The sequence below is a fragment of the Pelodiscus sinensis genome, chromosome 11 (assembly GCF_052426305.1).
Source record: "Pelodiscus sinensis isolate ZL-2025 chromosome 11, ASM5242630v1, whole genome shotgun sequence".
Taxonomy (NCBI): Eukaryota; Metazoa; Chordata; order Testudines; family Trionychidae; genus Pelodiscus; species Pelodiscus sinensis.
Window position 1 is genome coordinate 17,877,489 of NC_143062.1, and position 23,224 is coordinate 17,900,712.

General features: G+C 51.1%; 1 protein-coding gene and 1 long non-coding RNA gene across 2 annotated transcripts in view; one reads left to right on the top strand and one right to left on the bottom strand.

Annotated features, from left to right (window-relative positions):
• The window catches only part of LOC142830945 (uncharacterized), a 51,384-nt gene extending 46,431 nt beyond the window's left edge, over positions 1–4,953 (top strand). The window contains exon 3 of the long non-coding RNA XR_012906506.2: positions 4,089–4,953. This is a non-coding gene — a long non-coding RNA (uncharacterized LOC142830945). The remainder of the gene's footprint in view (positions 1–4,088) is intronic.
• A 4,854-nt stretch (positions 4,954–9,807) lies between these two features.
• On the bottom strand, positions 9,808–22,931 carry LOC102463953 (solute carrier family 22 member 6-A-like). The gene is made up of 10 exons (XM_006136608.5): positions 22,419–22,931; positions 21,982–22,085; positions 21,472–21,626; positions 20,449–20,617; positions 17,941–18,064; positions 16,774–16,889; positions 15,865–16,079; positions 14,780–14,888; positions 14,203–14,406; positions 9,808–10,071 (listed from the first exon to the last, which is right to left on the bottom strand). Exons 1-10 carry the CDS (start codon positions 22,818–22,820, stop codon positions 9,981–9,983), a joined length of 1,689 nt encoding a protein of 562 aa, XP_006136670.2. The 5' UTR covers positions 22,821–22,931; the 3' UTR covers positions 9,808–9,980.
• Positions 22,932–23,224: the final 293 nt, after the last annotated feature.

A 23,224-nucleotide genomic window follows, 5' to 3' on the forward strand; every position in this document is an offset into this window, starting at 1 on the left:
CCCATCGTGCTGGGTATTGTATAGACGCCGATCTAGATCAGGGCCCCATTATGCTAGATGCTGTGCAGATCCCCAGTAAGAACAGGGCCCCCTTGTGCTGGGTTCAGAAAAAATGACTAATGGGACCATATCCTGAGCTGGAGTAAGTCAGCATGGTCCCATGGACGTTATGTCACTTTACATCAGCTGAGTATCTAACTCCATATACGCTTCATCAAAGCTGATGATAGAGGAGAGCTGGTGTCCACGGGGGGGATGGCAAATTTCTGGATACCGACAGTGTGGCAGGGCGGAGTGGCCCTGCATGCCACTGGGCCAAGTTAGCGGCAGCCTGGCAGACGCTGCCGGGCACAATGCTGCAGACGCGCAAAGTGCCACAGGGCTGGCGCCGGCTGATGACATCACCTCGGCATCGGCCGGCATGGCTACATTGGCGCCGGCCAATGATGCCACCCACTGGGCTGGCGGGGCATTCAAAAGCGGCCCGGAGGCTACTGACAAGGGGCTGAACCTCAGGCTGGCCAGGGGGAAGGCAGGTGAGGCCAGCAAGGAGGGGGAGGACAGAAGGATCTGGGAACTGACTAGGGTGAGCAGCAACCCCGCATCGGCCCTGGGGAGGGAACTCCAGGCGGGGTAGGAAGTGGCCCAGGGCTGGGCCGAGAACCCCGAGTGCAGGTGAGTTTAGGGGTTTACACCCCATCTGCAGGCAGGTGGGAGGTTCTTTCCCCCTGCCTTAGGGCCCTGGGCTGGGGCTCGGGAGAGTGGATGGGCCCGAGCCCCCCTATCCCACTGCTGTACGGCGAGGTTCTTGCGCTGTATGGTAGAGCTTATGTAATAAAAACCGACCACCTACCACGACTTTGGGGTGGTCTTTGTACACATGGTGGAGAAGGCAGGCACGGTCCCTGGCCCTGCAGCAGGGCTAGGGGAGTGGGAGAAAAGGGAGTAAGAGACTTGAGTGTGATTTTGTTTTGCAAGGAGACGCCAAAATGCAGGTTAACAAACTGCTAGAATGGCTGATGGACAGCCAGAGACATCAACAGCAGCAGCAAACTCAACTGCTACAACAATTAGCGGCACAGTTTCAGGAACAGCAGAGGCAGCTGGTCCAGGAGATGCGTGAGACCACCCCAGGGCTGGGGGGCCCACGCAGTGAAGAAGGGCCATTCGCCAGTGAAGAGGGTCTGCCTGTGGGGACTCAGCTCCCAATACGGCTATCTAAGCTGGGCCCTGAGGATGACCCCAAAGCCTTCCTAGTAATTTTCGAGAGGGTGGCGATGGCGGCCCAATGGCCGCAGGAGCACTGGGCTACCCTGCTGGCCCCACGCAGGTGGCTTGCCGAGGAATGACGGCAAAGGAGGCCCTATGCTATTTTAAGGTCAAGGAGGCGATACTGGACCAGCTGGGCATTACCCCGGAGGCCTACTGGTAGTGCTTCCGAGAGTCCCGGTATAAACCCGGGTGAAACTCCACGTGCCGTCGCTCACCGGGTTAAAGAAGCCGGAAGGAGATGGCTGGAGCTGGACAGTAAGATGGGAGGGCAAGTCAACAAAGTGATTCTGGAGCAGTATGTACAGATTCTCCCCCCCAAGGGCCAACAATGGGTCCGGTGGCACCTGCCCAACACCCTGGAAGAGGCAGTGACCCTTATGGAGAGGTTCCCCTGCACGGCAGGCAGGCAAGGGAAAGACACCCAGTCCCGTTGGGGATCTAAAACACCCGCTGCCCCCAACGAGCAAGGGGAGGGTGGACTCCAACCCTGAGGTTGGGGATGAAGAGGAAGTTGGCGCCGGTGTGGCAGAACCCCGACCTGGCGGCCGGCGGCGTAAAGCTGGCCAGAGAGGAACCGGGATCCCACCCAAAGGGAGCCCCACCAGTCCGGGGGGCCTGTTACCAGTGCAGAAAAGAGGGGCATTTCCACCAGGATTGCCCCCTCATGGACTGCACCTATGGACAGCCGACCCAGGTGGGTGTTCTGCGTGCTAGAGCAGCCCAACGGCCAGTCCCCCGATGGGTGACAATAAATGGGAAATCGGTCAAGGCAATAATGGATTTGGGGTGTGGACAAACGATGGTGCAGATGGTCGTGGTGGGGGCACCCCCACCGACAGGGTGGAGGATCTGGATATGTTGGGTGCATGGGGACGTACGCTTCTACCTCACGGTCCAAGTACGAATTAATGATGGGTGGGAAGAGGCAGTTTGCAGGGTGGCAGTGGCCCCCCGACTTACCCACCCCACTTTGCTGGGAAGAGATTGGCCTGGGTTCAAGCGCTTGGTACAACTGTGGGGCTGGGCCAGACAGGAAGGGGATCAGGGAGGCAAAGGCGGCGTCGCATCAGTGGCAAAGGGGATGAGGCCCACCGCACGACGCTTGAAGTGAGAGCCGCACCCGCCGAACACGATACCCAGAGGCCGTCCCTCTGCGGAAGACCACTGCCCCGGTGATAGCCGAGGAACTAGTGAAGATATTTTTGAGGGTGGGTCTTCCAAAGGAGCAGCAACAGCTCTCACTGGGCCTGGGCACCGCTTAGTATGTACTCAAACTAAGGCAATGGTTGCGTCGCCTGGGGGACTGGGCCCGGGAGAATTTACGGAAGGCCCAGGAGACCCAAGCCCAGCAGTATAATCGAGGTGCTAGATTGAGGGAATTCAAGCTGGGGGAGCAAGTCCTGGTGTTGCTCCCGACGGAAGGGTCTAAGTTGTTAGCTTGGTGGCGGGGGCCGTACAGGGTGCTAAGGAGAATCGGTAAAGTGGATTATGAGGTACAAGTAGGGGGAAAGTGGAATGCGACTCAGCTATACCACATGAACTTGTTAAAGAAATGGAAATCCCCAGAGATGCTCCTCGGCGAACCCCAACTTGAGGACTTTGAACTCGGCCCCTGGGGCGAGAAAGAAGTAACAGTCGAGGAGGTCTGAATGGGCGAAGAGCTGAGTACCAAACAATGTTGAGAACTTCGTAGCCTCCTTGCCACATTCCAAATGAGACTGATGAGCCGACCGGGGCAAACCAACATGGTGAGTCATGATATAATAACCGACCCAGGCCAGAAGGTACGGGAAGCTCTCTGTCCCCTTCCTCGAAAATTGTGTGGGATGGTCCACCGGGAGTTACAATCAATGCTGAAGCGGGGAGTGGTAGAGGAATCCCGGAGAGAGGGGAGAAGCCCCTTGTATTAGTGCCTAAGGCTGATGGGTCCACCAGATTTTGCATTGACTTCCAGAAGGTCAACGCAGTGTCTCACTTCGACGCGTACCCCATGCTGCGCATTGATGAGTTACTGGAATGGCTGGGACGGGCCAGATATCTGTCCACCATTGACCTCACAAAGGGGTACTGGCAAATAGTGCTGACCCTGGACGCTAAGGAGAAGACAGCCTTTGCCATGCCCTTTGGCCTATACCAGTTCCAGAAAATGCTGTTTGGGTTGCATGGAGCCACGGCGACCTTTCAATGATTAACGGATGGGATATTAGGGGACCACCACTCGTACATAGATGATGTCATAATATTTAGCGATACCTGGGAACAACACCTTCGGCATATTGCTGCCGGCTTAACCGCCAGCCCGAAGAAGTGTTGCTTCGGCCAGCGAGAGGTATCGTATTTGGGGTATATGGTGGGATGGGGCCAGGTAAAGCCCCTGTTAGATAAAGTGCGGGCAGCCAGGGAGTACCCCCTCCTGATAACAAAGAGACAGTTCCTTGGTCTGGTGGGCTACTATCGCCGGTTTGTAGCTGACTTTGCGGCCCTAGCTGCCCCCCTGACTGACCTGACAAAGAGCAGGAAGCCTCAGCGGGTGAGGTAGTCTGAGCCGGCCACTCGAGCTTTTAGGACCCTTAAAGAGTGTTTAACTAAGGCTCCGGTGCTACACCAGCCTGACTTTACCAAACCCTTTTTGCTCCAGACTGATGTCTCGGAGGTGGGACTAGGGGCTGTTCTAGTCCAGGAGGAGGGGGGTGTCGAGCACCCAGTGGCTTACTTAAACCAGAAACTATTTCCGAGGGAAAAGAACTACACTACGGTAGAGAAAGAGGCATTAGCCATCAAGTGGGCTATTGAGGCCTGCCATTACTTTCTTTTAGGGGACTGCTTCACGCTGGTGACTGACCGTGCCCCATTGAAATGGCTCAACACCATGAAAGACACCAACCCGAGGATTATGCAGTGGTACCTGAGCCTGCAACTCTACCACATTGAAGTCGTGCACCGTGCAGGGGCAAAGCACCAGAATGCAGACTCTCTCATATACCAGGACACGAGGGTGATGGGGAAGAGGAAGAGAGTGAAAGGGGGACTTTAAGGGGGGAGGGGTACGGTGGGGTGGAGTGGCTCCGCACGCTGCCGGGCCAAGTTAGAGGTGGCCTGGCAGATGCTGCTGGGCACAATGCCACAGGCGCGCAACATGCCGGAGGGCTGGCTCTGGCTGATGACATCACCTTGGTGTCAGCTGGCATGGCTATGGCAGGTGCTGGCTGATGACATGACCCACCGGGCCGGCGGGGCATTCAAAAGCAGCCCGGAGGCCGCTAACAAGGGGGTGAGCCTTCGGCCAGCCCAGGGGAAGGCAGGTGAGGCCAGCGAGGAGGGGGAGGACAGAAGAGTCTGGGAACCAACCGGGGTGAGCAACATCCCCACGTCGGCCTCGGGGAGGGAACTCCAGGCGGGGTAGGAAGTGGCCCGGGGCTGGGCCGAGGACCCCGAGTGCAGGTGAGTTTAGGGGTTTACACCCCATCCACAGGCAGGTGGGAGGTTCTTCCCCCTGCCTTAGGGCCCTGGGCTGGGGCTCGGGAGAGTGGGCGGGCCCAAGCTCTCCTACCCTACTGCTGTACGGCGGGGTTCGTGTGCTGTACGGTAGAGCTTATGTAATAAAAACTGACCACCTACCACGACTTCGGGGTGGTCTTTGTACAGACAGGGTAAAAAGAGCGCACAAATCCATGGGAGAGAGGGGAGCACAAAGAGAATGGGTGGGTGGGGGGAGGTTAAGGAAGTGCCTGGAGTGCTGGCTTAGGGAAGCAGTCCTGGCTTCTGTCTCTGGTTCTGCAGCTGGGCAATTCGCTCCTTTTCTCTGTCTGTTTATTAAACTGGAATTGCGCTGCCTCATTGTCTGCTCTTAGACTGGAAGCCCTTTGGGGACGGAACCATCTCTTTGTTCCGTGTTTGCCTAATGCAGAACATAACGGTGCTCCTTGACCCTAGCACAACACAAATAAATGCAAATAATGTTGCAATCCTGAACTTGGTTGTGTCTTCTCGATACCACCATAATGCAGACAATACTTGAGAGTGAGAGTAAGAGTCATGGGTAACAGCATTGGGTGCATGTAAAAGCCAGTCCAATGAGTAGATATCCTTTGATGTAGTCAGTTATCCACAGGCGATGTTGGCATTTGGGCATATTCACCTGGAGCAATTGCTGGGGAACTGGTGTGCTGTGACTGCAGTGTTTTTCCTACACGTGATTGTCTCACTTGCCCCTTCTCCTTGTGTAAATATGAAGTATAGCACAGCGGTGCCTAAAGACCCCATCGTGTCAGGCACTGCACAGACCCTGTGCAAGAGTGGGGCCCTCGCAGGTGCTGGGCACCGCACAGAACTGACAGATGCCGGGGTCCACTGTGCTAGCCTCTGACCAAGGTCAGGGCCTTGTGATGTCAGATGCTGCACGGACCACAGCTGGTACCACTTGAGATGCAGGCCCTGTCATGCTGGGTGCTGCAGAGACACTGACTGAGATCAGAGTCCCATTGTGCCAAGAACATACAGTACGTGACAGCCCTTGGTCTCAGGAGCTTGCCGTGTAAATAGACATGGGAAGGTTTATTAGTGCTCTTTTACAGATGGAGAATCTGGGGTACTGAGCACAGAGTTTTAAAGGTATCTTAGAGTTGCTCCACTCAGTGTTTCAAGTGACTTAATTCACTTTTGAAAGTGGGACTAAATGATTTAGGCACTCAAGAGCTCAAGTCTCACTGAAGGTCAAGGAGACTCAGGCTCCTAAGTGCATGAATCACTTCTGAAAACAGGAATTAGCTTCCTATGCAACATAGGAGGTTTTGTTCCCCTCTCTGCCTTGCCCAATGTCACACTCGGTGCCTTTGGCAGAGGAGGGAATTAACTCCCCAGACGTCACAATCCAGAGCTGTAACTGAAACACCCACCATTTTTCCTGCCTGGTTGCATGTTCTTTGGTGAGCCAATTGTTGTTTCTGGTCCTCCGCTGAGACTATAAGGAATGTCTTCATTTATTTCACACTTCTGTAGTGCTGTGAGGCCCTGATCTCTGAGCGGGGCCTCATGTTGTTATGATACTAATAGTGCAGTGGGACAATAATTTGGTATGCAGGAGACGTGCAAATAGAGTAGTCGGGGTGTTCTTCTGGTTAGGCCATAAGCCATGGATTTGGGAGTTGTGGGTGTAGTAAGATGAAGGCCTAAAACAAAAGCCCATGTAGCACAGGCCCGGTTAGAGGCCTGAGGCCTAGCTAACAATGAACAAAACATATCTAATATGAAGCAAAGCTAAGCTGTGAGCAAGAGGCAGGCCCCTGCTAACAGAACTTGGAATGACCAGGGCTGAGAGAGCAAAACACTAATTGGTAATAGACCTAGGAATAGAGCAGTAATTGGTACTGGTCATAAGTTGAAAGCACATGGTACCAGCAGCTCATTAAAAAAAAAAAAATCCTTGGTACACACTCCCCACAGATACAGATACAGATTCGGGAAAGGGTCTAAAATGACAGAATGATGGATAGGGATGATCTAATCAAACCACAAGGTGGTATCTAAGTAGTGTCAGAGAGTGGTAACCTGACAATGTCAGCAGTGATGTGTAACTTGTTTGCATCTGTATACAAAGTGGTGTCTTGAGGGGACAGTGGGAGTTTCCCACTGGTTGTGCTGCGGGCATTGTTGTAAGTACAAGTGTGTAGTGATTTGGTAGAGTCTACTGACAACTATTACTGTACTTCGCTTAACAATAAACCTGGCCGGGCACCTTTGATCCTTGCCTGATTTTGGAGGCCCTCTTGGGGTCACATCATTGAGCGTACATACAAGCAGCCTTCTGGTTATCATCATCGAGAGAGCCAGAGACCTGTCCGGAGACCATGGCAGTAAATCCTCCTGACTCAGTGGGTTCAATTTCCTTCTTTTCCCTCAAAATTTTCCCCTGGAAACACCCCATTTCTGACCCACTCTAGCAATACCAGCACAGGTACTTTTTAAAGGGAATTTTTTAGTAGAAACATGGCCTAGTGAATGGGGCACTCATCTGGGTTCTAGTCCCAGCTCTGCCATGGTCTGGTGTGTAACCTTGAACGAGTCACTTCCTCTTTCTGTCCCTTTGTTTCCCCTCCCACCATTTGGGTGTTGGGACTGAGAGCTCTTTGGGGAAAAGGCAGGCCCTAGCTATGTGTATGTGCATTGCCTCGCCAATGAGACTCTTCTGTGACATGAATAACTTTGACTCATGTATGGCCCTGAAAGAACATCGCTATACAAAAGCCGGGGTTGGTGGCACTGAAAACATGGTCACCTCGTGTGACGTTATTGGATTGTAATATGAACATACAATCACTGTTGCCAAGGAGGATGTCTATGAAAAGCATATGCTTCACTGATTCTGTTTATGCTGTTCATATGCATGTATTATTTTTGTGTTTGAAGGTATGTGTATTGGCTATGTACTTGCATTTCAAATGTTAGCTTCTGGGAGATATTAACAGAAGGCCTGGCTAAACTACAATGAGAAAACTATTAGTCAAGTGAATAGCAATACTTGACTAACAATGTACCTTAAGTGGTGACAATCCACATCTGATGAGCTTTTCTGTATATGTTCAGACCAGCATGAGAGCAATCGCCACTGCCTAAAAAGGACCAAATCATGCATGGACATATAACTCTCTCATGTGACAAACTCCATCTTGGGACACATTATTATACAGTGAGAACAATGGGAATCCCTCCATGTGGCCAAGGTTATAAAAAGAGACCTGGGGGTTCCTCCATTCATCTTTAAGCTGGCTCATCACATTTGAAGGGTCTGTGATACGCCCTGAAGCCTGAAGACTGATGATTTATCCTAACTGAGGCTGTATTCCAGAGACTTGTTTTAAGACAGCAGATTATTCCACCTCTGCTACAAGCCTGCACCAAGAACTTTGCAATTGGTATGTATTTGATTCCTTTAACAACTTGTCCTCTGCTGAGATGTCTGTCTTCCTTTCTTTCTTTTCTTTAAAAAAACAAAAAAAAAAAAAAAAAAACCTGGCTAACATCATGCTTTTATGAGTAAGATCTGAGTTATAAATTGACCTGGGAATATGGCTGATCCTTTTGGATCAGAAGGATCTGTTTTGATTTGGTGGGATTGGTTTTCATAATCTCTTATCTGTATAAGGAGAACTGGAGTGTCTGAAAGGAATTGCTTGTACAACTTCTTGCTTGCCAGTGTGGCAAACAGAAGTGCTCTTTCTGACTGGTTTGGTGCCTCATCGTGGAGGGCCCTAGTCTTGGGATGTAGGTAGCTCTGTCTTTAAGCAATTCACCTATAATTAACCCTCTCGGCAGTGTCCCCAGAAACATCCTGTATTTCACTTTGACTTTGAGTGACATATGTTTCTGATGAGAATGGGGTTTATTTATGTATGTGGCTTGTTTGGTGGCCAGGCTAAACACACCCTCTTTGGACTTGCCTTTATTCTTCCCCTGCCTTCCCCTATGGGTCTGATGCAAATTGCCAGTCTGGGAAACTAGAGTCTGCGATATACATGAACTACTGTGTGATAAGCGCTCTCATTGTATGACAGCACAGCCCTGGTCTGTGATGGTATTTACTCAGTACCCAGAGCTACATTGTTCAGAGCCTCCTTTAAACTGGTATGTTTTTACAGTAGCAATAAGAAGTCATGATCCCGCTGTGTTGGGCGCTGTCCCTGCCCTGAAAAGCTTGTAATCTAAATAGACAGAGTGGGGAGGGAAACTGGGGCAGAGTGGGGAAGTGACTTGCAGAGTGTAGTATACAGAATCAGAGCAGTGTCCCTTTAACTCATCAGTGATCCCTCGAAAGGTTCTCACCGTGTTCTGTGTTTTCAAAGCCACTCAGAGCAATGGTGTCTTTGTAGTGAGGCTTTGAATGGTTGTATGTACTAAACAGAAGAGCAGGGTGAGAATTTTCTGTGGGGAAATTGCCAATGTGTCAAAACTAAAATTTTTCACAGAAATGTATGGGTTTCGACCAATACTTTGTGGGGAGGATTTCTCAGGTCCAGAATGGAATACCACTGAACAAAATGAGAGAGAGAGCAAGACCCACCCCAGAAAAGCCTGTAGGTCAGACTGCTTACCTGTGTTGAGGAGCCAGGTTCAAGTCCTGACATAGAGTGAGAAGCACTAACTTGCTAGCATGGCTGTTAGGGTACTTGGGAGGGGTATAGAGATACAAAGTTTAGGTTGCTGCTTTGCCTGAGCTGTTGGTTCTTTTGGGATGGAGCTCTCTGTTTTCATGAGGCATTTTGAAAGCATCTTGGCTTTGTTCTGATGTGGAACAAAAATTATTAAATTATTGTGCTATTCAGAATTCCTGTTTTCTGGCTAGCCCTGTGAAATAGACATAGTTATTTGGGACCCAACTGGACTGGTGTAGTTTGTTCACACCCCTTTTGCGGAGGGAAAAGCATGAGACACAAGTCTGATGCCAGGGGCTGAGCTGAGATCCGAATCCAAGATGACTCCCAGCCCAATGCTGTGTTCCGTATCACGCTGCCGCCCCATGTTAGCAGTAACTGTCGAGGCACTGTAGACTTTATTAGCCTCTCTGAAAATGGATACAAAAGCTCGTATAATGTCCCATGAATACCCTTTCCACAGAAGCTTTCTCTGACCCTGAGTTGGTAAAACACAAGGGCATGTTTGATTTTAATCACACTAATTGGTATCAGGACCTAGGGTCTCTTTAGTTTCACTTCTTACATAATTTCCTTGAGTGGTTCCAATCTGTAGGCTCTCAGCGGAAGTTTGTCTTTCCGTCCTACATCTCTAATCACTTTGGGTCTTCTCCTAGAAAGGAATAAGAAGAGACCACAGGATTATATAACACTGAATTTCTGTAGCTCTTTTCATCACAGCAAACCATGATACTGTATAAATAGGGATTAGCCAAGCCTCCCAACTGCTCTGTGAATTACACTCCCCCTTTTTATCCCCTCCCATAATGCAGCATCCATGGTCTTGGTTCATGATGGAGCTGGGGGAGGAGGAATGATTGTCACGTCCTATGAATATTTTTGAGATTTTGAAAAATGTCCTTGTCCCAGATTAGGATGAAAAGTCAAATTCATTTTGAATCAATGAAAATGTGTCCTGTCAATAATTTAGAAACATTTTTTATTTTGATTTTGACCAAATTACATATTTGTTTTCTTTCAGTTAGCTTAAATTTATTAGCAGAAAGTCATTTTGAACCAGAAAATCACTTTTTTTGGTTCTGAAAATGTGTTGTTTGAAAAATTCACCCAGACACTTTTCAATACACAGTTTCAGTTTTGACAAAGTGGCAAAAAAAGGTTTCTCTGGAAAATTCCCAACCAGCTTCAGTGCGAAGCAGTTGCATGATCCTGACATATGCAATATTGAGAAGTGCTGATAACAGGTCTAAAGGCAGGATGCAGCTCTGCAGCCTCTCCCCAAAAATAGTTCCAGTGCCACTGCCAGGTGGTGCACCGACCCAGCTGGGATCAGAGCTTGGTGCACAAGCTAATAACCAGTGGGCTATTACCTAAGGCTGTAAAGCAGGGTCATTATTTTCTCTATAAGAGGTCTCAGTGCCAGTAGCTGGGACAATGCACTACACGTATAAGGTGTGTGTGTGTGTGTGACACCAGTAACTGCACAGACTCTGACTGAGGTCAGGACCCATTGTGCCAGGTGATGCACAGACCTTGACAATTCATAGAATCCTAGAACTAGAAGGGACCTCCAGAGGTCATCAAGTCCAGTCCCCTCCCCTGAGGCAGGCCACCCTAATTCTGCCCCTTCTGCCAGAGGCCCTGCCCCTTCTGGAAGTGCAGAGCTGCCCCCCGTCCTTGGTCAGGGGCCCAGTGGCTCCCCTGAGGGAACTCATGGGAAAGGCAGAGGCATAGCGAAGGCGGGGTGGGGGGAGGCAATTACCCAGGGGGGCGCCAGGCCAGGATTAGAACAAGCGCTCACTGCGCAGGCTCACCTGACACTCATGGGCGGCAAGTTATATGGGCTCGTGGTGCCCGTGCTCCAGCAATATTTGGAGCTGGGTCTCTCCCCCGGCCCTGCCTGGAGCGCGCCCAGGCCCCCACCTGCCATCCCCCCCCCCCCCCGTGTATCCCTCCCAGCCCTGGACCGTCCCTGTCATGTGCAGTGTTCAGTTGGCTCCCCCTTGCCAGCGTGCGCTGCTGGCTGCTGCTACCGCCATGTGTGGCATTTCCAGGTGATCGGGGAGACGCCCGGGCGTGACATGACGTCATGGCCCGGGACTTTAAAACTGCTCCGTGCCGCATTGCACCGCAAGGCCTAGCTCCGGGTTCAGAGTCCAGGGACTTCTGGGGCCCGAGCACAGACTCCAGCCCCGCAAAGTGGAAGGCAGAAGGTACGGCAGGGCAGGGAAGGGTGAAAACTATGGGGAAGAGGTGGGAGAGGAAGGGGCTTGTGCGGAGGGGGAGGGGAAGAGGTGGGAGAAGAAGGGGCTTGTGTGGAGGGGGAGGGGGCGGGAGAGAAAGGCACCAAGGGACAGCCTGGAGGAGAGACAAATGCCAGGGGGCCAAGTGGAGACAATGAGGGAAAGGGCAGGAGGGGAGGTGTCAGTGGGAGGGGGGACAGGGTGATGCTGGGAGAGGAGAGGGTAAGAGCATTGGGGGCTAGAAGGGAGAGAGGGAGATGCTGGGAGAAGGCTTGAAAGAAGGGGTGGTGTGACGGGGTGCCGAGACCCCGCACCCGACATCCGGGACTCTGCACCCTTGCAGAGGGGCAGCAGAGTGGATACCGGCGGTGCACCGGTTGTTCCCGCGCCGCGGCTAGACGGAGCGGCCTCGCGGCTCAGCTGATTAGCGCCGCGGCTCAGCTGGAGGAAGGCAAGGCGCAGCTGAGTCCGCCCCAGCCCCGCTGGTCAGAGAAGGCACAAGGACGCGCCGCGGCAGACGTCGGGGGGCGGGGCGCATAAACCCCTCCCGGATCGGCGGGGACTTTAAAAGCCCACCAGCCACCGGAGAAGGGGAAGGGGGGACACAGAGAGGACCAGGCTTCCCAGAGGAGAGGAGAGACCTGGACGCACTCGGGACAATCTCCCGGGGAGGGGGAGCCGACCCTGTGAGTAAAGGGCATCCCGAGGACAAAGTGGGGGAGAAAGGAAGCAGCCCAGGGCAGGGCGGTGAAGTAGCCCGTGGGCTGGTGCGTTTAGGGGCACGACCCCGCCAGCCGGACCGAGACTGGAGCGGGCCCCCCTTCCTTCCCCCAACCAAGAAAAAGAGAAACGTGGTCGAATTCGACACACAGAGATAGAATTAATTGGATTAGAGACGGGTGACCGCACCCCGGACCAGACCGAGGGAGGGGACACGGTCACAGGTGGGCATGAGAAAGGTGGGGATGGAGCAAGTCATGTGTGAGGGCACAGGGGCATGAGAGGAATGGAGGCAGAGAGTGGTGAGGGGGTGGGCATCAGGGAAAAAGGGGGCAGGGGCAGTGAGGGAAGGGGGAGGCACCAGGAGGATGCAGGGCTAAGGGAAGGTGCAGGTGCCAGGGGATTCTAGAGGTGAAGCATAAGGGCAGACACCTGCAGGGGAGGGACCAGCACCAGAGGAGAGAGGCAGGGCAGGTGTGTAGAAGGAGGTGTTAGGAGAGGGGATGAGGAGGGGTAGCTCACATGATCAGAGGGGGGCTACTGGAGGAGTGGGCACAGGGGGGAGAGAAGGGCTAGTGGAGGGGGGCAGGTTGCAGGAGGGCTGAGGGCAGTGAGAAAGGCAGGAGTCAGGACAGCAGAGGAGGGTGAGGAGTTGGGGGGCAGCAGGCACTGGGGAGCTGATGGAGCAAGGGGAGGAGACATGGCAGCAGAGAGAAAAGGTAAAGTTTTATAAAATATTTATTAATAACTTGGATGCCACAGTGGCACATCCAAACAAGCCCCATGAACTCAGTACTGGTGCACAACATAAAATTCATTCTGCTCATGGGAAGATGCGGTACAAGTTCCCCTCAGCTGTGTACCAGGTTCAGGGCTGTGCCACATGGTGGCAGGAGGGGAAGGGGAGCGCAAATTTTTCCTTTGCCTCCGGGCGCATAACACCCTCGCTACGCCTCTGGCCTTCACCAGACTCCCTCAGGTTCCCGGCTGCTGCTGTCTACAGTTTCAGCCCACGCCCCCCCTCCTCCCTCCAGCCCCAACACTGCCTCAACTCAGCTCCAGCCTGTACCTCAACAGCACCTCAGCTCCACTCCCCACCACTGCTCAATGCCAGCTTAGCTTAGCTCACAGCTAGCAGGAGCCTGCCCTTCCCTTCCCTTCCCTTCCCTTCCCTTCCCACAGAGACGTAGCAAGGGGGAGCAGGGAAGTGGCGAGAGTGTCTGAGCTGCTCCCCACCATGAAAGGAGGCCTGAGGCTGGGATTCCTGCCAGCACACCCTCAAGGAGAGAGTCTTGCCTAACAGTGCGGATTTATTAATTGCTGGCTGTCTCACATTAGTCCTGTTGTCCCCTTCCCCCACCCTCATAAAGCTTTTTCTTCTTTAACCCCTACACTCAGTACTTGAAAGCAGGGAAGAATTACCTATCAAGGCAGCCAGGGTGGCGTATTCAGTTTCCAGGTTTCTAAGTTGGGGCTCAAGCTGGTGTTTTTAGACGGGCCCCATTGAAAACTGAACCCAACCCTTCTGCGTACAAAACCCGGCTGAAGGGTTGCACGTGTGTTCACTGAGGTCAGGGCCCCATTGTGCCGGGTGTTGCACAGATATTGGTGAGGTCAGGGCCCCGTTGTGCCAGGGGCTGCACAGACTCATACTAAGAAACAGACCCTGAAGAGTTTTGGGAGCGGGAGGTGTTTGCCTAAATTCAGGCTGGTGGAGCTAGAAGTAGAATCCAGGTCTCTGAGCTCCAGCCCATTGCTCTAGCCACCTGGCCTTGCTTCTTCTCCACCAGTTCCCCTTAATGGTTGCAGAAATTACTCACTGACTCTCGACATCTTCTATGGTGTCCGGCAATGGCATGTTACGGGTCTCAGGTAGGAAGCAGGCGGCGATGCCGGATACAATAGGGGCAGCTCCATAGATGATCAGAGGCAGGGACGGCAAGAACTCGCTGGTCATTCTGACAAGCGGAGCCACTATGCCGCCCACCCGCGCCAGGGTGTTCACAAACCCTGTTCCGGTCTGTCTGCCGGGTGGAGAGAGAACAGTCAGGAGCTGGGAACCGGCCCTCCATTGGGTTCCCTTCTCTGAACTACAATCTCAGTGTTTCTCATCCACAATTTGCATATTTTATCTGATCCTAATCTAATCTTGAACCTGCCTGCCTGCCACGCCTCCCGTGAGAAAGCAGTGGCCCAAGAAACCCTGCTTCATGCAGTCTGGCTTTATCCTGTACATTCCTTTGGCGTTGCATCTCCTACCAGCCGTGGGACACCCAACTGGCTCCTGTTCTTATTCTCTCATTGCCATTTCCTTGAGGTGGATCAGGCAGGGTGCAAACCACCACACAGCTCAGCAGCCCAGACGGGACTCCAAAAGGGGCGTTCGTGTCTACGTACCTAATCACCGTGGGGTAGAGCTCTCCCGTATAGAGCGCGGCGCAGTTGAATGAGGCAGCCAGGCAGCCTTTTCCAAACACAGCCAAGAGAGCGCGTAAGATCTGCAGATCTGGGGAAAGGAAATGATGCCGTTAGAGGTTTAGGACACCCACAGCATGAGATTGTATCCCTTATCATCTTGGTTTAATAGCTATTGAGGGATGTATCCTCCATTAGCTCATCTAATTCTTTTTGGAACTCAGTTATAGTTTTGGCCTGCACAACATCCCCTGGCAATGAGTTCCACAGGCTGGCGGTGTACTGTGTGAGGAAGTACTGCCTTGTGATTGTTTTAAATCTGGTGCCTATTGATTTCATTGAGTGACTCTGGGTTCTCCGTGAGGTATCTCCAGAAAACAATGAGACACTATCGGTCAGCACGATAGACTATGGTTTCAGCACACCAGCAACCTAACCACTGTCGAATTTTTAGTAGGCCTAGGGCAGAAGGAGTTTTAAGGAGGATATGATGTTAATTTTGCTGATGTTTACAGGGAACTTCTCCCAAGTATGAGGGGAAGCCAAAAGGTGCTTGTTTGAACATGTAACAAGTGGGTGATAGAGGCTGACATTACGGACTGACTGGAGTTGAGCTGACAAGGTGGGTATGGATTGGTCATGAAGGGTCTTGAGAGTGAAGACAAGTAGCTAGAGAAAAAGGGACCACTCCAGAGAAGCAAAGAGAGGGAAGTGGTGAGTCATGGCAGCTGCATTGCATTATGAGAAATGTAGCCTGGCAAGGGACCCCAGCATTTCATAATTAAAATTTGGGAGAGGGGCAATGCTTTTGATAAAAAAAATTTATTGGCAAATAGAAAGTTTCAGTGTGAAGCTGATGCCTTTCATATAAAATGTAAGGTAGCCAGTCTTCCAATTTTCTGTTGACAAACTGGATGAAAAAAGTTCGATATACAGACTTTTTATAGACCATTCTTGTAACATTGCTCTTGCTGTATCATGCATGCATGCCAATTAAATTAAATATGAGCTAAATGTATTTACATGCTAATTAAAATCAGAGCATGCAAACCAATAGTGCACCTCACCTTGGGGCACATGTATGTTGGCCAGGATCGCAATCCCTGCTAGGATGAGAGCAGATGCCTGGGTGACTCTCCGGCCAATAAAACTGATCATGAAGAAACCAATCAGCTTTGCAGGGATGTCGACAGCGCCGTATATCACCTGGATGAGGTAAATGCTGACCCCAAAATTCTGCAAGTCCATGATCAGCCCGTAATAGGCAAAGCTGGTGGAGAACCTGCCATTGACAGCACAAAAATGCAGGGCGACAATGAAAATAGTCTGCAGGGTGCAGTTCTGCCTGTGACCACTGGGGCTTTGTCTACACTGACGCAATCTTGCACCAGAAATATGCAAATGAGGCTAAGCGTGGAATCTCGCTGAGCCTCATTTGCATATATAATGAGCCTGAAAATAATCAGCGTAACGGCATTGCGCAAGAGGGTTTTTCTTGCATAAGAAGGGGCAGTGTAGATGCTCCTTCTTGCACAAGAGCCTCTTCCGCAAAATGGCAGCTCATTAGATATGCAAATGAGGCTTGGCGATATTCCATGCTTAGCCTCATTTGCATATTTCTGGTGCAAGATCGCGCCAGTGTAGACATAGCCTGGGAGTGCTGTAAAACTCTCTGTAGCCTGGGACTTGAGAGACCACTGTTCTATTCCCTGCTCTGTCACAGACTCCCTGGTGTGACCTTCAGCAAGTCATTTAGTGTCGCTGTGCTTCAGTTCCCCTTTTGTAAAAATGGGAGCACTCATCCTTGCTCTGGTTAATTTAGATTGTAAGGTTGGGCCTGTCTTGTCTTATTGTACAGCACCAAGCACAACAGCACTTGGATCTCAGCTAACAGTGCCATTGTCCCAAAAGCTCTTGGTTTATTTTCTGCCCTTCCACCTTCTTTGCTCCCTCTGCATCTGAACGAGCCCACGTACCATACAAAGCACAAGCAGCAGGATATCCTGCGTACAGATGGTGTGTGCACCAGATCAGCAGCTGTGTGGGTGGACTTGGCTGAGGACATTTCTTTCTGCAGACTCGCTCTCAAGTCCTGTAGGGAAGAGACACAGGAGAGTTTCAATCCTTATGGTTATAACTTGATACAGCCTTGCTTGGATACAAAATTTGCTGATATTAGTATCAGCAAAAATGAGCCGTGGATATCCCCATTGACATCCGTGGATATGGATATCTGCGGCTATAAAGCAGATATCCACAAATTTGCTGGTTTCTAGATACAAATTTTGTATCTGCACCTATTCCATATCCACAAAAATTAGCTGTGGATATCTATATCCATAGTCGCAAATGCAAATACTCCTGGATATAAAGCAGATATCCATGGATTTGCACAGCTATAACTTTGGGTATTCTTGCTACCCATGTAACACCTCGGGTCTGGGAGCTTCTTGCAATACTGAGTGCGGTCATGGGCAGAGCCAATCTTGAGGCTGCAGTACCCCGGGCTACCACTGGGGGATACAGGCAGCCAAGGGAGGAGGCATAGAGCAGGAAGGGTAGGCTCCAATGGGTCTACTTCAACTCATACCACAGGGCTCCTTGCAGCCCTATGATTTGTTTAGGGCACTGTGAGAGGTACAGGTTGGACCTCCCTGGTCCAGCACCCTGGGATCTGACTGGTCCCAAATGAGAGAATTTGCCAGACCAGAGGAGCTGTCCTTCCTCCTGCCTCTGGCCCCATGTACTCCCTCCCAAGCCCAGCTGTCCGCTCTGCTGCTGCTGCCTCCTGGCTCCGGACTGCCCATGGGCGGCCAGGGTTCTCTGGTCCCCAGCACTGGCCTTGCGCTGCTGTCAACAGCCAGGTTTCCCCAACTCCACACTGCCGTGTGCTGCTGGGCTTCTTCAGCCCCCAACCCCACACTGCCATGGGTTGCCGGGGTTCTATGGCCCTGGCTCCCGCACTGCTTTGGGGATCCTCCAGCCCTGCTGCCCCCAGTCCTGACCATGTTGGCCCTTCTGCCATTAGGATCCCAAGCTCTCTAGTTCAGGAATATCCATGGTCCTGCCTATGACAAGGTGAGAGGCACTCACATAAGCTCCATGCATTACAGCCTCCCTTTTTAGCCCATTCAGTTCCTCACCTCTATGCTGAGTTTGTTCCCTTCTTCCTTTCGCCCATTTATTCGTGCCACTTTCTGCAGTTCCTTCAATGCCTGGTTCAGTTTGCCAGCGGTTGCAAGCCAGCGGGCTGACTCCGTGAACCACCTGTTCGGAACTAGAAGGTCATACGGTAGCCAACTTCCCTGCCACCAGGCTTACTGCAGGGCCGGGTTTAGGGTGACCCCCAGTGCTGACCTGGGAAGTGCAGGGGGGAGACTCCACGGGAACCCCAAGGCTGTGTTTGTTCAGCAGCCTAATAAAGAATTGGCTGTATGTCCATTACTACAAGGCCCTTTCTCCCATGAGAAACACTAAACCTATTGAAAAGACTCAGCACGCCTGAGCTTCCCAAACGATGTATGTTACAGAAAGAGTCTGTTTCATTTCAGGTAGAGTGACCAGATTTTCTGATATTAGGGGCTTTGTCTTATACATGCAACCCTACCCCCCACTTTCCTCACAGTGTCCTGATTTTCACATTTGCTATTTTGTCACCCTATGTTCAGGGCACATTTCAAAACTCCTCTGTCTCTATGGGTATGTCTATACTACCTCGCTAGTTCGAACTAGCGGGGTAATGTAGGCATACCGCACTTGCAAATGAAGCCCGGGATTTGAATTTCCCAGGCTTCATTTGCATAAGCGGGGAGCCGCCATTTTTAAAACCCCGCTGGTTCGAACCCCGTGCCGCGCGGCTACACGGGGCACGAACTAGGTAGTTCGAACTAGGCTTCCTAGTTCAAACTACCGTTACTCCTCGTGAAATGAGGAGTAACGGTAGTTTGAACTAGGAAGCCTAGTTCGAACTACCTAGTTCGTGCCCCGTGTAGCCGCGCGACACGGGGTTCGAACCAGCGGGGTTTTAAAAATGGCGGCTCCCCGCTTATGCAAATGAAGCCCGGGAAATTCAAATCCCGGGCTTCATTTGCAAGTGCGGTATGCCTACATTACCCTCCTAGTTCAAACTAGGAGGGTAGTGTAGACATACCCTATGTGCTTAGAATAGATTTGGTGTTCAGGCTAAGCACGCAAGGTGGGAAACAGTGTGGTCTAATGGTTAGGGCACAGCATTAGGAAGCAGGTTCTTTTCTGGGCTGTAGCCAGCAGTGACAGTAACTTAACATTTCTTACAGGTGCTGTCCTATTGCAACCCAGGTCCGTGCCAGCTCTTTAATCCGCAGCTCAGCCAGCTCTTGCTAGAGCTGCACTCCAGGACACACCCGCTCACTTTCACCTCTGGCTGTAGCAATGCCTGTCTTGTGACCTTTGACTAATAACTTGCCAGCTGGTTCTCCAAAGATCATCTGTTGCATTGATAAGCACGTCTGGGCAGGGACCGTGTCTGTTCAGCTCCTAATCCTGGTCTGTAGTGGCTACCCTCATAATAATGGGCTTGTGAGTAGGACACTAGCCTGGGACTTGGGAAACCTGCGTTCATTTCCCTGCCCTACCACGGACACACCATGTTACTTGGGGCAACTTGCTCTATATTTCTGTGCTTCAGCTCCCAGTCTATAAACCGCTTCCTTTTTCTATTTAGACTCTGAGCGCTTTGGGACCAGGCCTGTCTCTCAGTGTGTGTCTGTGTGGCACCCAGCACAATGCGACCTTGACCTCAGATGAGGCCTCTAAATCTGCTATATATTTGAGAGACTTTGTCTGTCTGTCTGTTCAAGAACTCCCATAACTGGTAAGATCTAGGACCACCAAACTTGGTATACAGTTTCCTCTTCTCATGACTTAAAGCAAGGTAAGGGTTTGGTTGTGCCAGGAAAATGGGATTGCTCTCATAAAACCATATAGAAAAGAGACAGAGTCACCAGGCAGGTGAAATGCGCTGGCTAGGTACCCCTCCCTAGCCTTCCCCTCCACTGCCCAAGCCTCCCATCCCCCAGGCACTCTTTAGGGAGGGCAGAGGGGGCTGAAGTACGGGGACATTGCTGGCTGTTCCCTTTCATCATGGGGCGAGGGGAAAGTGCAGAGTTTGCTGCATTCCTCAATCTGGCTGGGGAGCACAAGGGGCAGATGAACTGGGACCTGCCCCAGCCAGAGGGACATGCACCCCTCCCCTGGCTGTGCCCGCTGGAACTGCAGCAGCCATGGAGAGGTGCTTCTCACCTGGCGCCAAGCTGCTGTAGTCCTCTCTCCCCAGGGCAGCCTGCATACTGAGCTCCTCATCCCCAGTCCCACCCCAGAGCAACGGTTTAAATGAAGCCTTGACATTTTTCATTTTATTTTCCAAAAAAAACCAAAAATGAAGTTAAAGACCCAAGCAGTGGTGGATAAATCTAGTGCGACCATAATATGAAAAATAACGATCAGTGCAGCTTTAGATTGAGGCCCTTGTGGTGACAGATGCAGGACAGACACACGGTGAGAGAGACATCTGGTGTCTGAGAGCTTGCAGTCTGTACGTCTCCCAGAAACCCATAGTTCCCACAAGGGATAACAGAGAGGTCCCCATGCTGGCAAGTGAGCGAGATACCTACCAGCCATAGAAGAAGAAGATGAAATAAGGCACTGAAACAGCTAGCTGCAACCAGCGCCAATCCGGGATGGCATAGGCCACCCCCGCCAGAAGAAACTGCCCAATGCTGTAGCTATATCCTATCACTATGCCAACTGTTGCTCGGAGTCTGGTGGGGGTCCACTCCACAGCTAGGTGGGGAGAGGAAAAGGGGGAAAGAAAGTCAAAGTCTAGAGAACACAAATCCCAGCTTTCAAAGCCACCAGGACACCAAAATCTACCCCAAGTGGAACTTAAGCAGGGCAGGGAGAATCATGGAATTCTTGTTTTAGTGGCATCTAAAAAAAAATCATTTTGGGTCAACCAGAAAATATATTTTTTTAATTGTTGGCAAATCAAAGAATTGGAAAAGGTTTCACTTTTGGTTAAATGAATTGTTTTGTTTTGAGCGCCCACATTTTTGTCATGCTTTGGAATGCAAAACAATGTAAAAGGTGAGGACATTTTGAAATGAAAAGTGATTTTGAACACACACAAAAATTCAACTTTGTTCATGTTGAAAACGAATCAGAAAATGTGGCAGAACCAGCACAAATTTGCTAAATGTTTTATAGAAGAAAGTTTCAGCTAGAAATTATCACCCAGCTCTAAACGGAAGCTCTTTGCAAGAGGGACTGTCCCTCTAGTTCTGTGTGTTAACAGACTCTAGCACAATGGGATGCTGGTCCATGACTGGGATTTTTAGGCATGGCCATCATGCTGTTTAGATGACTGCCACTAGATAACTGAAACAATAGGACCTACAACCCAAAACAGGCACATGGCAAGGCAGGAGTAGCTACTGAGTCATGTGCCCATGGGGGTTCCTTGGGCAGCGATATAGCAAACTTAGGGCTGTAACATGGACTGGAGCAGCCAGTATTGCCCCAAAGAAATGCTCAGCTCCATCATCCATTTCTCTTCCTAATGGAAGCATCCTGCAAGTCTGTCCACCCCCTGTCCCCCGAGTCCCTCAGCCTTGCTACTTGCTTGGCTCCATACTTACAGAGGGACACACAGTTGAGGCCGATCCCTGACTGAGCCATTCCAGTCAGGAAGCGGAAAATGCAGTACATGGTGAAGTTAGATGAGAAGGCTACACAGGAGCCAGTGATGGCGATTTGCAGATAGGACCAGATCAAGAGTGACTTCCGTCCAAACCTGTGTCAGAGAAAACAGGCGAGATGGGATTGTGGCTTGAGCACTGAGTTAGCACTCCGAGGGACCTGTATGACCCCATCCCTGTCGTAGGGCAGCACTACAATCCCCATTATACAGATGAGGAATCCAAATAGAGAATGACTAAATGACTTGCACATGGTAATACGGGAAGTCTGTGGCGGAGCAAAGGTTTGAATCCAGGCTTTACCAAATTCTATGTGAGTGCCCTAGCCACTGGGCCACTTTTCCGCTCTTCTTAGAGGCACTCGTGAAGACAGCTGAAAGCTGTTAGAATGAACCACTACCCCCAGTAATTCATCTGCACCCTACTGAGGCAAAGTGACAGCTGTCTTACTTGTCAGCAAGACTTCCAAACACAATTGCTCCCACCAGCACTCCCGCCATATAGATCGACTGAGCCATCTGTTTCAACGTCCGTGAGCCACACACCAGATCCCACTGCAAACGGGAGAAAAAGCACTTTCCCAGTGAGAAAGCACAAGGGAGACAAGTCCAGCAAAGTTGGTCATAATGAGAATGGGGGCCCCAAACTCAGATGAGGTGTCTGAAGAGTCTGGCAAAATGGGGCCCTGATCTTGGTCAGGGACTAGGCAGGACCCAACATGAGCAGTTTGGGGTGTCCAGATGCTACCACAATACTAGGCCAGATCTTTATCTGGTAGCTATCGGGGTAGCTCTGTTGAGTTCAATGAAACTATGCTGGTGGCCACCGGATAGCAATGTCGTTCAGCATAGTCACTAGCCAGTCCCTGCCAGTGGACTCTTTCTTACCTCGGTGATGATGGTGGAGGTGAAAACACTCCTGTCATAGATCCATCCATCCATACAGGGCTCAGTGTCCATTTTGGTCCCATTGGTGGTTGTGGTATTTGAGTCTAGGAGATGCCACTGGGTAGAGATGAATCGAAGACACTTCTCCGGCTGCTGGTTCCCGTCCATGGGGATGGAGATTCTGAGCAGCTCTTGGCAATGCAGGAAGTCAGTAAAGTTGTCCTCACAAGTGTGGTTAGGAACAATGGCAATATGGCAGTGGTGCCCAGGGGTCGCAGCTGTAAAGTTCTGTAGAATGTTGTGGCTGGCTGCCAGTAATAATGGCAGGGCCAGTAACGTAACATGGATAATTTGGAAACGGCCCATACTGCCAACCTGCTCCAAAAGTTCTGCAAAGGTCATGTTGCCCCACACCAGAAGACCCTTACACCTCAAATGTACTTGTTTTGTGAATTAGATACACACCCAAAACAACGTGCAGATCTAAACAGAGGAATGAAGCTACTGTCTACTCACAGATAGGCACAGCTTTGGATTTGCTTACTCATCTGCCCCCAGTCTTGTCAGATGCAGCAACCTACTCTGGAAAGACAGAAAGAGTTGCATTCGATCTAGCTATAGCTCAGAGTGAATTCCTACAGTCAAGTGGCAAATTTGGCTGCATTAAGTACTTGCTGATTAAATAAGCAGCTAATCAGAATATTGGTACAATTAAATCAGATGCAAAAATTCTAGGTCATTCCGTTCAAAACTAATCCACAGTCTTTTTTGGCTACTAGACCATTCCAAGTTGATTGTGAATCCCA

What these genes read in the sequence shown, in the direction of transcription:
- LOC102463953 (XM_006136608.5), bottom strand. Translation starts at nt 22,820, where the DNA reads ATGACCTTTGCAGAACTTTTGGAGCAGGTTGGCAGTATGGGCCGTTTC. An exon ending in TTTGGAAGTCTTGCTGACAA is followed by an intron (nt 21,627 to 21,981) that starts GTAAGACAGCTG and finishes TCTCTGACACAG; the next exon opens with GTTTGGACGGAAGTCACTCT. An exon ending in ATCTTCTTCTTCTATGGCTG is followed by an intron (nt 18,065 to 20,448) that starts GTAGGTATCTCG and finishes AGTTCCGAACAG; the next exon opens with GTGGTTCACGGAGTCAGCCC.